The sequence below is a fragment of the Ochotona curzoniae genome, unplaced genomic scaffold (genome assembly GCF_017591425.1).
Source record: "Ochotona curzoniae isolate NIBS_2020 unplaced genomic scaffold, NIBS_Ocur_1.0 scaffold_3208, whole genome shotgun sequence".
Lineage (NCBI taxonomy): Eukaryota > Metazoa > Chordata > Mammalia > Lagomorpha > Ochotonidae > Ochotona > Ochotona curzoniae.
The window spans coordinates 32,728,256-32,743,328 of record NW_024467106.1 but is presented as its reverse complement, the minus strand read 5'-3'; the positions used below and the strand labels follow the sequence as shown (position 1 = coordinate 32,743,328).

The following is a 15,073-nucleotide window of genomic DNA, read 5'->3' as shown; positions in this document are numbered from 1 at the left end:
CAAGTCTTTGGATTCCACAACATCATGAATAAACTATACACAACAACAACAGTCAGTTCAGGTTAATGTTATTTCTGGAACTTAAAAAAAATACGGAATGACTGTAATAGCCCCGCAAATACTACCCAAATCAAGATGAAGTTCAAAATGTATCCCTTTCAACTATGTAAACATAAAATAAAAAAATAAAATTAAAAATTAAAAATAAAAAATTCCATTAAAATTTTACAAATGCAATACAGGCAACTGGCAATGCAGCACAGTGGATTAAGCCAACATCTGCAAAGCCAGCATCCCATATTGTTGCCAATTTTGAGTCCAACTGCTCTACTTTTGACCCAGCTCGCCTAACGTTCCTGGGAAATAAATGGAAAATGGCCCAGTGCTTCCTTCAATTCCTGCACCCATGTGTAAGACTTGAACCAAACTACTGGCTCAGTCCTGGTTGAGTACAGCCATTTGGCAACTGAACCAACAGATGAAAGATCTCCATGATTTGAAAAAAAGTAAATAAATCAGTTTTTTAAATGCAACACAGAAACGAAGACAAATAGCAATGCAAACCAATTAGTAACATTTACCGTGTCTGAATTCCCTTCCAGCAATATATTGATAGCTTTGTTCACATCTCCATTACAGTCATGTAGGGCCACAATGCATTCATCTTGATTTTTTCCCGTCACTTCCATAAGCTTTTAAAAGTATTAGAAAATGGTTAGGGAGGCATCCCAAACTGGATGATTATCAAGATTCTTCTTGATATTCTTCAAATACAGAAATTATGCAACCCAGGCACATAAAGATGGCCATGTCCAAACTGAATCTACAGCATATGTTCTATTATTGTGTCTGCCCCATATCCTTTCAGTAAGTCTGTCAGACTTAAACTACATATCAACTCTCCCACAAGTTAAACTATGTACGTTTCAGTTTATTAAACAGTACCACATACATAAGTATACACTGAGGCCTGCACAATGGCACAGCAAATTAACCCTCTACCGGCAGAGTTAGCATCCTATATAGGTACCAGCTGGAGTGCCAGCTACTCCCATCCAGCTCCCTGGTGATGGCCTGGGAAAGCTGTGGAAGATGGTCAAAGTGCGTGGTCTCACAGCAGGAAACTCAGTTACTGGAACATGACTACTAAGCACTGGAATATGTGACTGTGAGGTAAGGATACAGTCTGATTTCTAGACTCTTGAAGACAAAATAAGCAACAAAGGATTTAAACCAGGATTAAGTTTTCAAGAAGACGTTTCATTAAAGTTGTAAATGAAGACATTACCTAAAATTGCTTGTAATTTTCCCAATAGAAACTTGGAATCACACATAAAATAGAAAGACAAACAGAGGTTGATACAATGGCTCAATTGGCTAATAATTTGCCTGAAAGTGCCGGTATCCCATATGGACACCAGTACCTGTCCAGGCTACTCCACTTCCCATCCATCTGTCTTGTTGCTTCGCCTCTCTGTAAATATGCCTTTCCAATTAACAGAAAAAAAAAAAAAATCTTTTTTTTTAAATTTAAGTTTTTCTAAATATTAAAAAATATTTAAGATTGTGCTAATTATTAAACATTTTTATATATGTAGGTATTTCATAATGCATAACCAATGGTCCACATAAACATTAGCATTTAAAAAACACTCCATCGGGCCCGGCACGGTGGCGCAAGTGGTTAAAGGTCCTCGCCTTGCACGCCCGGGATCCCATGTGGACGCCGGTTCTAATCCCGGCAGCCCCACTTCCCTTCCAGCTCCCTGCCTGTGGCCCGGGAAAGCAGTCGAGGACGGCCCAAAGCTTTGGGAACCTGCACCCGCGTGGGAGACCCGGAAGAGGCTCCTGGCTTCGGGTCGGCATAGTATCGGCCCGTTGCGCTCACTTGGGGAATGAATCATCGGACGGAAGATCTTCCTCTCTGTCTCTCCTCTCTGTATATCTGCCTTTCCAATGAAAAAATAATAAAAATAAATCTTTAAAAAAAAAATAAAAAACACTCCATCAGCAGGATGTATATATTCAATTCCTTCATCTGGATACAGACAAATACTTTAGCTACAAGTCAAAATTCAACACATGGACATGAGGTGCCACTAAAAAAGACTCACAGTTTAATAATGAAATCTTCAGTAAAATTATTTTTTGAAGCACAGTAACATCACATTACTAAAATCATACTCTTCTGTCAAATACATACCTGTTTAACTTTAGCTTCAAAATCTGAATCATTCTTATCAAAGATCACTTGAGCAAGACGCATCTGTTCAGCTGTTGCCTGGAAAGCAGACAGCCGTTAAGCAGTTAAGCACAAAAACACGAATTATATGCCAAAATCTGGGTCAAATAAGCTCTCAAGCACTACAGCACCTCAATAACAGAATTATCAACTTTAAAAGGGAGTGTTGTGTACTGGATTAACACGCTATCTGTGACACCAGCACTCAACAAGTGTCACTAACATCTAATCCAGATTCCTACTGCTGACCTGCGAGAAGCACAAGACAGCCCACATGTGAGACCTGAAGCTCTTAGCTCTGCAGAGCGCCCAGCCGTGGCTACTGTGAACAGCTGGGTAGTGAAACAGCCCATGGAAGATCTCGGACTCTCTCACCGTTTCTAGTAAGTAACTCTTCCAAGCAAATCATTCCTTTTAAAAATAGGGGAGGGGGCCTGGCGCAGTAGCCTAGCGGCTAAAGTCCTTGCCTTGAATGCCCAGGATCCCATCTGGGTGCCGGTTCGAATCCCGGCAGCTTCACTTCCCATCCAGCTCCCTACTTGTGGCCTGGGAAAGCAGCCAAGGACGGCCCAAAGCCTTGGGACCCTGCACCCGCGTGGGAGACCCAGAAGAAGTTCCTGGATCCTGGCTTCGGATTGGCATAGCATCGGCCGTCGCGCCCACTTGGGGAGTGAATATCGGACGGAAGATCTTCCTCTCTGTCTCTCCTCTCTGTATACTTGACTTTCCAATAAATAAATAAATCTTTAAAAATAAATAAAATAAAATAAATAAAAATAGGGGAGGGGAGCCCTCTATTGTAGGGTGTCCGTTTCCATGGTAAGCATCACATCAAGTAATACAAAGGAGAAATGAACTAAAGCCTCCCTCATCTTCACAGGTTATGTCACTCCTTTAAATTTTCTTCTTCTTGGGGAGGCAGATGAACCAACACAAGAGAAAAGCAAGAGAGCCAGACAACAGAAGCCAGGGGCTCAGGATTATAACCCAACTCCAGGATCAAAGCAAAACGGCTACTGAAAAGACATCTCAGTTCTGAAGAAAAAGCTTGTATTTTGCTAAATAGCAAAACAGTTTATAATCAATCCTTATTAAACTTTTTTTTAACTTTCCATAGGGGATATAACAGCCAGCTCATCTAGGCTGGAACATGACAAGTGCCTCCTCAGAGAACACAAAGTAGAACATGGTGGACTACCCTCCTGGCCCAGCTTTGCAGCAACTGTCTGGGCCTGTAGATTCACGAAGGTGGACTTGGTCAGCCAATAATTCTTGGCAAGATTTTCTCAACCCTGGTGCAACAAAGCTGGTAATAGAACTAACAAAAACAGTTAGTAACACCCTCAGAATACTCATCCCCACATTGGGGTTTCTGAGGTCAGCAGTTCACCATCCACTAGCCCTGGCTGCAAAAAGCAGCCTCCCTCCTTGCAAACAGAGGAGAAAAAAAAAATGAAGCATTTGTCCCACCAAGCTTCCTCAACACCTCAACTATACTCCCCCTAATCAAAGGTGCACAAGGGTCTGTATTCCTCAACTACGGAAACAATATTAAAAATTACAACAAGGAAAAAAAATTTTACTAGGACTGGCTTGTGGTGCATCAAGTAAAAGCTACTGCCTGGGTCCCAGCACCGTGGCATAGCGGCTAAAGTCCTCGCCCTGAATGCCCTGGGATCCCATATGGGCACCAGTTCTAATCCCGGCAGCTCCACTTTCTATCCAGCTCCCTGCTTGTGGCCTGGGAAAGCAGTTGAGGACGGCCCAAAGCTTTGGGACCTTGCACCCAAGCGGGAGACCTGGAGGAAGTTCCTGGCTCCTGGCTTTGGATCGGCGCAGCATCAGCTGTTGCCCTCACTTGGGAAATGAATCAACAGACATAAGATCTTCCTCTCTGCCTCTCCTTCCTTTGTTCACTTTAAGGTTACTCATTTAGAAACTACTCTTCTGGGGGCAGGTACTGCGGTGCTACCACAGTAAGATGCTGCCTGCTAGTACCCCGGAGCAGAACACCAGCTGAGTCCCAGTTGTTCTGCTTCCCATCCAAATCCCTGTTAATGCACCTGGGAAAGCACATTGGTGTCTCTCAGGCATCATCAAAGGACTGCCCCCCATCCCCAGGTGTTGATGTAGTTTGATAGGAAGGAACAGCTCCCTCTCTTAGTCATGCAAACACAGGAGAAAATAAGTAAAAATAAAGATTTGTTGGGCCCAGCACAGTAGTCAAGCAGCTAAAGTCCTCGCCTTGCACACACTGGGATCCCATATGAGCACTGGTTCTAATACTGGAGGCCCAGCTCCCCATCTAGCTCTCTGCCTGTGGCTGAAAAGGCAGTAGAGGACGGCCCAAAGTCTTGGGACCCTGCCCCCACGTAGGAGACCCAGAAGAAGCTCCTGGCTTCAGATCAGATCAGCTCTGGCCATTGCAGACACTTTGGGAGTGAATCATCGGATGGAAGATCTTCCTCTCTATCTGTCCTCCTCTCTGTATAACTCACTTTCCAATAAAAATAAATAATAAATCTTTTTTAAAAAGTTCTGCTCTGCTTCTGCCACACCCAACCCTCCCTACCCTAAACAGAGGCCCACATAGGTGAGCATCCCTCAAGTATGCAAACAATATTAATTAAATTAAGAAAACAAAAAAATACAAATTAGAACATGAGGATATGGAATACTTCCCACAGTTCAACAAGCAACTTTTTCTAGTAAGTAGATAAAACTGTGCCCAGGGAAAAACCACAGGTGAGACCACACTGGGAGGAAATCCAGCACTCCAGCCACCCAAAGACTTCCTTAGAAAATCAGCCCAAATTGTGCTAGCAGGTGGGAAGGGAAAAGGCAGGATGGGATAGCCTAAGTTCCCAGTAGTTCATGTGCCCTTTTTTCAAAAGATCTTGCTTGTTTTTACAGATATGATTAAAATAAGCAATTAAATTTTTAAAAGTTATTATTAGATAATCCCAACTACAAGTACTTGTAAATTGCATCACTTCTTTAATAAAAGAGCATTCGAGAAACTTTTTTTCTTAAATTCCGATCAATAAAAAAAATAATGTCCCAGCACTGTATATGAACAGTTCTTAATCAGGTTTGTGTGTGTGTTTTGGTTTGTTTCTTTTTAAGGCAGAGTTACAAGGAGAGAAGAAGAGGAACAAAGAAACAGACACACTCTTCCACCTGTTAGCTCACTCCCCAAGTGGCAGCAAGGGCCAGAGCTGGGTTGGTTTGAAGCCAGGATTTCTGGGTCTCCCATGTGGGTGTACAAGCCAAACACTTGTGCTAGCCTCCACTGCCTCCACGATCAAAAACAGAAACGGAACAGATGGCCAGCAGCCGTGGCCTAGCAGCTAAAGTCCTCGCCTTGACTGCACAGGGATCCCATATGGGCGCTGGTTCTAATCCAGGCAGCTCCACTTCCCAGCCAGCTCCCTGCTTGTGGCCTGGGAAAACAGTCAAGGACACCACAATGCTTTGGGATCCTGTACCCATGTGAGAGACCGGGAGGAGGTTCCTGGTTCCTGGTTCCAGAATGGCACAGAACCAGCCGTTGCATTGGGCGGAAGATCTTCCTGTCTCTCCTCTTCTCTGTATATCTGACTTTGTAATAGAAATAAATCTTTAAAACAAAAAAAAGAAAAAAGAAAAAAGAAATGGAACAGTCAGGACTCAAATCAGTTGCATATTTGATGTCAGCACTGCAAGTGTAGGCTTAGTGAGCTACACCATGGTGCTAGCCCCTAGTAAGTTTTTTTAAATAAATGCCAAGCTGGGTAACAGTATTTAAGAACAAACACTAGAAAGCAAAAGTATCTGTTATGATGAACAAGTCACAAAGCCAATCTTACTTAAGAATCAAATAGGGACCAGTATTTGTGCTGTGGCTCTCTGCTACTATGCCCAGGGAGACAATGGATAAAGGCTCAGATAACAGCCCCTTCCACACTCACAGGAGACCCAGATGGAGTTCCAAGCCCCTGGCTTCAGTCTGCCCAGTTCTACCCTATGACATTATTTGGGGAGTGAACCAGCAGGTGAACACATTCTTCCCTTTGACCTGACTCATTTCTTTTTGATGGAATGATCAAGCAAAATCTACACATTGTCTCACTAAAACATCAACAGGGTGTGTCAGTATGAAAAGATTATACAAAGTATTTGCAATTATCAAAGGATAATCAAGCCAACTTAAAATTACCAGCCAAGGTTTATTTACTTTGTTGCATAGTGTCTCCCAAAAGAAGCTTGTTTATGAATTCAGCAAATAACATTATATAACTATGTGCCAGCTTTTATGCTCAGCACTTCTTGAACTGTCTCACCTCATTAAAAATAATATCTTAAATAAACTGCAGAGTAGGGTGCATCTAACATTAAAAGCATTACGCAAACAGATCTTGAAAATTAAGATCCATCCCAAGGCTGAAAGAAACACTCTCCTCAATGCTTTCAAGAAAAGGCCAGTGGCATGGCCTAGCAGCTAATGTCCTCACCTTGAACATGCTGGGATCCCATATGGGCGCCGGTTCTAATCCTAGCAGCTCCACTTCCCATCCAGCTCCCTGCTTGTGGCCTGGGAAAGCAGCCGAGGACAGCCCAAAGCTTTGGGATCCTGTACCCATGTGGGATGCCTGTAAGAGATTCCTGGATCCTGGCTTTGGATCGGCATAGCATTGGCCATTGCGGTCACTTGGGGAGTGAATCATCGGACGGTAGATCTTCCTCTCTGTCTCTCCTCCTCTCTATATATCTGGCTTTGTAATAAAAATAAATAAATCTTTAAAAAAAAAAGAAAAAATCTTGAAACATCTTAGACTTTACAAATAGTTCACTACATTAGAGTGGTACTTAATACATACTTTGATTTTCATAATGGATTCTAGAAGCACAGCAAAATTAACAATGACGGAGATGGTCTAAATGTTAGGTAGTAGCTACAGCCAACACCAGGATCAGTTTTCACAGTATATTCAATTGTCCTTTGCATCGACAATATTACATCCTTTATTTGCAGTCTCTATTTTAAACGAGGTCCAAAATCCTGAGGTTTCCTACAAAACTTTAAATGCCTTAAATCTATACAAGTCCAGAAGAATTTCACCAACACCCACCTGCACCACTTGTTTCTGCGGCTGTGTTGCCTGTGTTGTTGAAATCTGGGGTTTTTCCCGAGCACTGCGGCAACGGTCACTGCTCACTGAAGTCATCATATACAGTATATACAAAATAACGTATGTACAAAACAGAAAACCTGCAAGAAAACAGGCACAGTAAGCAAAACTTCCAGATCACAGGAAAACGCAAGCATTTCATTCAGGGGAAAGGTGAACACATAAGGTATAAAAGATCTGAAACAGAAACTCTTGAGAAAACAGCCATTTAAAGATTTAATTCACAAGCTGCTTTCAAACTAATTTTATTAATACAATCCAAATGTTTATGGTTTACGATCTCAATAATTATAAAAAGCATCAAGTACCACCAAATTTAACTACAAATCATTTCATCACTAAATTATTGTATAAACTTTTATCTGCCTCTTCCCACTTGCAACCGGCACTTCAATTTTAAGAAAACAAAGTATATAGCCAAGATTCTGTCCAGCTAATAACTAATTCTTTCATAACCTAATTCTAACTGCAATACCCATAATCAAATAAGCCTAAAAACAAAAACCATGAGAAACAATAAATCTTCCAATGCATCAAAAACAATTCTGAGAAAGCTAGTGCTGTGACTCAATAAGCTAATCATCCACCTTCAAGTGCCAGCATCCCAGATGGTTCACACTTCAAATGCTACAGTTCCCATCCAGCTGCCTGCTTGTGGCCTGGGAAAGCAATTGAGGACCACCCAAAGACTTGGGATTCTGCACCCATGTGGAAGACCCGGATGAAGCTCCGAATTCATGGCTTCAGATCAGCTCAGCTCCGGCCATTGTGGTCTTCCTCTCTGTCTCTCTTCCTCTCCGTATATCTGACTTTGCAATAAAAATAAATAAATCTTAAAAAAAAAAAAAAGCAAATCATAAACTGATACCAGTTCACACACCTTGGGATGGCTTTCACAATTTTTTTCATACAAAGTTTTGCTGGAAAGAATGTGGCAACTTGCCATCCTGAGCACCACTGAGAGAATGTAAAATGGTGCAACTGCTCTAGAAAACACAATAATGGTTCCTCAAAAGTCCAAGAGAAGGGCAGGCATGCAGCTCAACACTCAAAGCAACTCAGGGTGCCTGCCTTTCAGAGTGTCTGGGTTCAAGATCTCACTCTGCGTCAACTTCCAGGTTTCTAATAATGCACATCGTGGGGGAAGTAAATGATGGGCTAAATGCTTGAGTCACTGCCACCCATCTGGGAGACCCAGAGTTCTGGGATCCTGACTTTCATTAAACCCAGACTTACATGTTGCAGGCATTTGGGGAATGAACTAAGGAAGAGATAGACATCTCTGTCTCACTGTCTTTCAGTTATATTAAATATATATTTTAAAAATCCAACCAACACGGGGCCAGCGTCATGGTGTAGCAAGCTAAGCCTCTACCAGCGAGGATAGCACCCTCTATGGTCACTGACTCAAGTCCTGGCTGCTCCACTTCTGATCCAGTTTCCTAATACTAGCCTGGGAAAGCAGTGCAGGCTGGCCTTGCATCGATGTGAAAGATCTTCAGGAAGCTCCTGGTTCCTGGCTTCAGATGAGCCCAATTCCAGCTGTTGCCACCATTTGGGGAGTAAATCAGGAGAGAAGATTTCTGTCTTTCCCTACCACCTCAGATTCTCTCAAGTAAAACAAAATGAATCTTAGAAACTTTCCTCTGTATTTTTCTATTAACTCAACTTCTCAAATAACAGTAAGAAAGAAAGTATTTTGGGGAAAGTGAGTCTTTTAGCCTGGGGATTAAAATAACTCATGTCCCACAGTAGTTTATCCAAAAGCAATTCCAGGACCCACCTTTGGTGGTCCAAGTAGCTAGGCTCTTGCCACTCAAGTCACAGAGCTGGGGACCAAGTCCCTGCTCCTTGTTTTTGGCCCCTGCACGGCGGTGTCAGCCACTGTTGGTATATGGGGAATGAGCCAGCAGATGGCAGCTCTCAGTTTGCTTTTCTGTCTCTCAAACAAGTACATAGTTCAGGGGAAATTGGAATTCTTTTAATTCCACTTTTTCAGGAACTTTTTAAAGTCCCATAAAAATCCTGATTTGTCAATTCCACCCCCTAGTATATATCATGCCAGGCATATATATCTAACTGTAGACTTTCAAATAAGTAACAATTTTTTTAAATTCAGACTTTGTTCTCTGTCAATCACGGTTCTACATATTGACATTGAAATGTCAGGACAGATGACTTCCTATTCATGAAAAATATCTTGCTTAGATGTGAAGCAAAAACTTCCACAGGGAAAATAGATTTTATACAACATGGGGGAAAAAGGTAATGAAAACCCTCTGGGAAAACACAGCTCAGAAAAAAGTCAACTGGATGTATGATTCAACAAACTTTTTGGTGTTATTTTTATATAAAACTTCTGAAGACAGAGAATTGCTTACTCTAGATAAGAATATTAGTTACCTAAATAAACACCAGTCTTAGTGATTATTACCAACACTGAAACACACAAATGACAAAGGTATGGAAAGTAGACCATTAAAAAAAAAAAACCCGACACCTTCAACTATATTGTCATTTGGAAAAAAAATTCTTTGTCCTCCTTTCTGGAAACAGTACTATTTGCAGTAAAGAGGCACACTTCGCACCATCCAGTCGTCACACCATAGCAATTCGGTTCACACTTGTGCTTCATCCCTTCTATCACCCTCTTGAGTTCTACTATCCTGGAAGAGTCCAAGGGAGTTCTCAGAATAGAAACAGACAAGAGCAAGAGATTCTAAAAATAATCTAGTAGGAACTCAAACACACATAGCTCGGGTTCTTAAACTGCAGGAGATACCAGGTTACCTCAAGTTTAAAACTATTTTACCACACCTCATTCAAAGTATACTTAAAAAATTAAGACTGTTTAACATGGGTCTAAAAAAAAACCTGCATAGTACTATGATTCAATGTCTATTAAAAAAAAATTAGAAGTAGACATTTGGTCTAACAGCTGAAACCTACATACCACAGGAGACCATGGGGGTTTGGGATTGGGGGCGTTCAATGCAGAACAGCCAGTTAAGCCACTGCCCTGGATGCTAGCATCCCCGACGGGCACTTGTTTGTGTTCTGTTCTACTTCCAATTCAGATTTCTGCTAACGCTCTGGGAAAGCAGCAGAAAACGTACTTGCACCCTGCCACCCTGAGGCAAACCCAGAAGACCCTAGCTTCAGCCTGGCCCAGCCCTGGCTGTTTTGCACATCTGGAGAATGAATCCACTGATAGATTCTATCTCTTCCTATCTCTCTGTAACCATTTTTATTTTATTTTATTTTATTTTATTTTATTTTATTTTATTTTTTTGTTCTGTAACCATTTTGAAATAAATAAATCTTAGATAGTTTTTAAAGGGGAAAAAAAAAAAAGGAATGCATGGGTTTGATAAGCAGAATTTTGTGCTAAGTAGATCTATGGAGGAGGTGATGGGAGCTCCAAACATAGCAGTAACTTGGATTGAGGCCCCAGAGGGTCCCCACATTAGTACCAGCTGTCACCAACACTATAACCACACGTACCACCACCAGCATGTGAAGAATGAGCCAGCAGATGTGAGTTCTATTCGTCACTCTTTCTACAAAAGCAGGAGTGGATGCTTAGCCTGTCAGTAAGATGCAGTCTGGAATGTCCTGTCCCTCCCCCCAACAGTACCTGGGATAAATGGTCAGCTCTGGCTCCTGCTTCCAGCTTCCTGCTCCTGGGAGAACTCAAGGAGCAGTAGTGATACAGTGATGACTCAAGCGAGTTTAGGATTCTGCTGCTGAGCCCTAGACCCTAGGCTAATAGCCAAGTCAGGGTGGCATTTTGCACATTTGAGGAATGAACCAGCAAACAGAGAATCTGCCTCTTGTCCGTCTTTCAAGTATGTTTTAAAGGGGAGTAAGGTGCAGAATCAGTGGCGTAACAGTCAAGACACCTGCTATATCCACATCCCCTATCACAGTCGCTGGGTTAGAATCCCTTCTGTGCTCCCAATTCCAGGTCTCTAAATGCACATCCTGGGAGCAGCAGGCCAGGTGGCTCAAACGGTTGGGTAGCAGCCACCATGTTGGATACCTGGACTGGGTTCATAGCTCTGCCTTCACACTCAATCAGTCCCAGCTGTTGTGAGCATTTAGAGACTGACTAGTGGGTTTGAGATCTCGGTCTGCATATAAAAAAAAAATACAAAAAACATTTAGGAAAGTAGTATATAAATCTCCTTAAAATCAAAGCACAAAACGGTCTAAATATTTTGTAATACAAGTAAGAGTAAAGCAGCAGAGTAAGTCAACAAGACTGAGCCTCAACCATTCCAAGTAGGAGGTATTTTTAGAAAAAGTTTCAACTATTTTTCAAGGACTCTTCAAGAAAGGATACTTCAGTGGGACAGCTGCATATTCAAGTGATCTCAATTTAGAACAAAATGAAGATGGTGAACAACCAAATCCAGTTTTATTAAACTTTAGATAAGCAAATACCAAATATTTCAACGGAATCCTAACTTCTTAACATTAAGGCAATAAATATCTGGGTAAAACTTAACTTAGAATGTGTGTGCGTGCATGTATATGTATATGTAATTATACACACACACACACATATATATATAATATGTACAAAAACAAACCTATATAAAATATCCTTGGGTAAAACTTAACTTAGAAGCCATGTGATACATCCTTAATGGAAAAAGAAAAAAAAAAGCATACACATCTAATGACTTTGGGAAGTTACAGAACACTTTCTAACGCCATGCTGAGGATAGGGGCGATTCCTCTCTGTCTCTCCTCTTTGTATATCCGCCTTTCTGATAAAAATAAAATAAATCTTTTTTAAAAAAAAGATCCATCTGTATGTATATCATCTCCTAGTTTAAAACCAGCAATAACGAGCAATGCCTGCAGTTTACTATGTGCTTTCTATCAATATTAGCTCATTAGCCATCCACAAGCAATCTACTTAATACTATTACTCTATTCTATGGATAGTATATACCATTCCTTTTGTGTAAGGTACTGTTAACTGTAATTGGCATCACTTGCACAGCTCATGACTTTAAAAAAAAAAAGGAAAACTAGCACTGTGATACAGGCTAAGCCATCAACTGCATTGCCAGCATCCCATATCAGGCATCCACTAATCAGAACCAGTTCAAATCCCAGCAGCTCCACTTCAGATCCAGCTCCCTGCTAACTAGCTCGAAAAGCAATCTAAGATGGTTCAAGTGCTTGGGTCGGGTCCAGCGTAGCAGCCTAGTGGCTCAAGTCTTTGCCTTACACGCTCCAAGATCCCACATAAGCACCAGTTCAAGTCCCAGCTGCTCTACTTCCCTTCCAGCTCCCTGCTTGTGGCCTGGGAAAGCAGTCAAGGATGGACTAAAGCCTTGGGACCCTGCATCCAAACTTCACCACTCAATCCAGTTTTCTGCTGGTCACTCCCAAGCATGCAGCAGATTAATCAGTATGCAGGGTCCCTGTCACCTACATGGGAGACAGTCCTGAGCTCCAGCTTTGGCCTAGCCTATCCCTAGCTGTCGTACACATTTGAGGAGTAAACCAGTGGATGAAAGCTCACTCAAGATTTTCTCTCTCTCTCTCTCTCTGCATTTCATATAAATTGAAGAACAATAAAAACTTAAGGATAAAATATAAGAGTCTAAAATTGTGTCATTTCAAGTTAAGCCACCACATGCAATGTTGGCATAATGGATTAAGTTGCCATTTTCAGCACCAAGCATTAGTTCATGTCCACTGCTCCAATTCTTTTTTTTTATTCATTTTATATTACTAAGATTTATTTATTTTTGTTACAAAGTCAGAAATACAAAGAAGAGGAGAGATAGAGGAAGATCCTCCATCCACTGATTCACTCCAAATGACTACAATGGCCAGTAGTGCTGTGACAATCCAGAGCCAGGAGCTTCCTCCAGGTCTCCCACATGGGTGCAGGGTTCCAAGGCTTTGTGCCATCCTCAACTGCTTTCCCAGGCCACAAGCAGGGAGCTGGATGTGAGTAGGGCTGCCAGGATTAGAATTGGCGCCCATATGGGATCCCGGTGCATGCAAGGCAAGGACTTTAAACTCTAGGGCATTGAGCCTGGTTCTGCTGCTTCAATTCTGATCCTGTTTCCTGCTAATGTGCCTGGAAAAGCAGGATGCCCCAAGTAGTTGCGTTTACTAACATCTGAGACCTAGACTATCAACTCTGGGTTTCCATGGAGTCCAGCTCCATTCATCGTGGCCATTTGGAGAGTAAACCAGATGTTGGTCTCCTCTCTCTCACTACACTTCACCTTTCAAATAAATCAATCTAAAAATGAAAATTAACTCAATTAAATATATTCCTTATTTCTTTGTTTCTAGCCAGTGCTCAAACCAGCCTTGACATTCTCCACAACTGGATCTGCTTTTTCGCCTTTAATTTCCAGTTAGATTCTCAATAGCATAATGAAGATTTCCAATTCATTTTTCTATTCCCCCAATGTGGACAGCAATTACTTTCAATTCAACATCAATACGACCCAGGGACATTTTAGGGTCAGTTAAAAATATGCTAAACAGAGCCCAGCATGATGAATCAGCTCTTGGCGAGAGAACATGTGGATGGAAGATTTTTCTCTGTCTCTCCTTCTCTGTAAATCTGTTTTTCAAATAAAAATAAAGGTTTTAAAATAAAGGTTTAAAAAAATACACTACACAACTCTACTGACAAGCAGCTTCAGTTCTTCTCTGTAAACTTAGAGCCGGATGTCACTTTTCTCTGTGAGCTATCAACAGCCACTTCTCGGCGGCATTCCTGACCTCCTCCCAAGACACATCTACATTGGAAAAGAGCTTAGAGATGTTCACCACGCTGATTAGAACAGCTTGAAAACGTCAAAATTAAAAGAACTGAAGGCACAGGTCTCCAGTTAAACTAAATAAATTTATCAATACAGACACATACAATGAATCCAGTCCAACAGAACTCAGCATAGGATTTCTTTTCTTTTTTTTTTTTTTTAAGATTTAGGTTTTGTTTGTTTTTGTTTTTGTTTTGTTTTGCAAAGTCAGATATACAGAGAAGAGGAGAGACAGAGAGGAAGATCTTTCGTCCGATGATTCACTCCCCAAGTGACCTCAATGGCCAGTGCTGAGCCGATCCAAAGCCAGGAGGCAGGAGCTTCCTCCAGGTCTCCCACGTGAGTGCAGGACCCCAAAGACTTGGGCCATCCTCAACTACTTTCCCAGGCCACAAGCAGGGAGCCAGATGAGAAGCTGGGCAGCCAGGATTAGAACCAGTGACCATATGGGATCCTGGCACAATCAAGACTTTAACCACTAGGCTACTGCGCCAGGCCCACAGATGAAGATCTTACTGTCCCTCCTTCTCTCTGTAAATCTGCCTTTCCAGTAAAAAGAAATCTCTGGGGGAAAAAAACCCCTGCTAAATCAAGTAAAATGTAACAGATTTTATGAGACACTTCATGGGCTGTTATTGTTGCTGAACAGATAATCCTGCACTATCAACATCAATATAGGCACCAGCTTTTTGAGATCCGGCAGCTCCATCTCTGATCCAGCTCCCTGCCGAAACACGTGGAAAAGCAGCAAACGGCCCCAGCGCTGTAGCCCTACACCTGCTCGGGAGACCAGGAACAAGTTCTGGGCTCCTGACTTTAGCCTGACCCAGGGCTAGCCTTTGAGGTCACTC

General features: G+C 41.9%; 1 protein-coding gene across 1 annotated transcript in view; it reads right to left on the bottom strand.

Annotated features, from left to right (window-relative positions):
* Positions 1 to 10,310, bottom strand: part of UBAP2 (ubiquitin associated protein 2) — a 62,803-nt gene extending 52,493 nt beyond the window's left edge. Inside the window, exons 1-4 of the mRNA XM_040963214.1 lie at positions 9,914 to 10,310; positions 7,354 to 7,493; positions 2,204 to 2,281; positions 582 to 692 (exon numbers count right to left, since the gene is read on the bottom strand). Of these exons, the coding sequence (XP_040819148.1) occupies positions 582 to 692; positions 2,204 to 2,281; positions 7,354 to 7,452 (288 nt within the window). The 5' untranslated portion in view covers positions 7,453 to 7,493; positions 9,914 to 10,310. The remainder of the gene's footprint in view (positions 1 to 581; positions 693 to 2,203; positions 2,282 to 7,353; positions 7,494 to 9,913) is intronic.
* Positions 10,311 to 15,073: the final 4,763 nt, after the last annotated feature.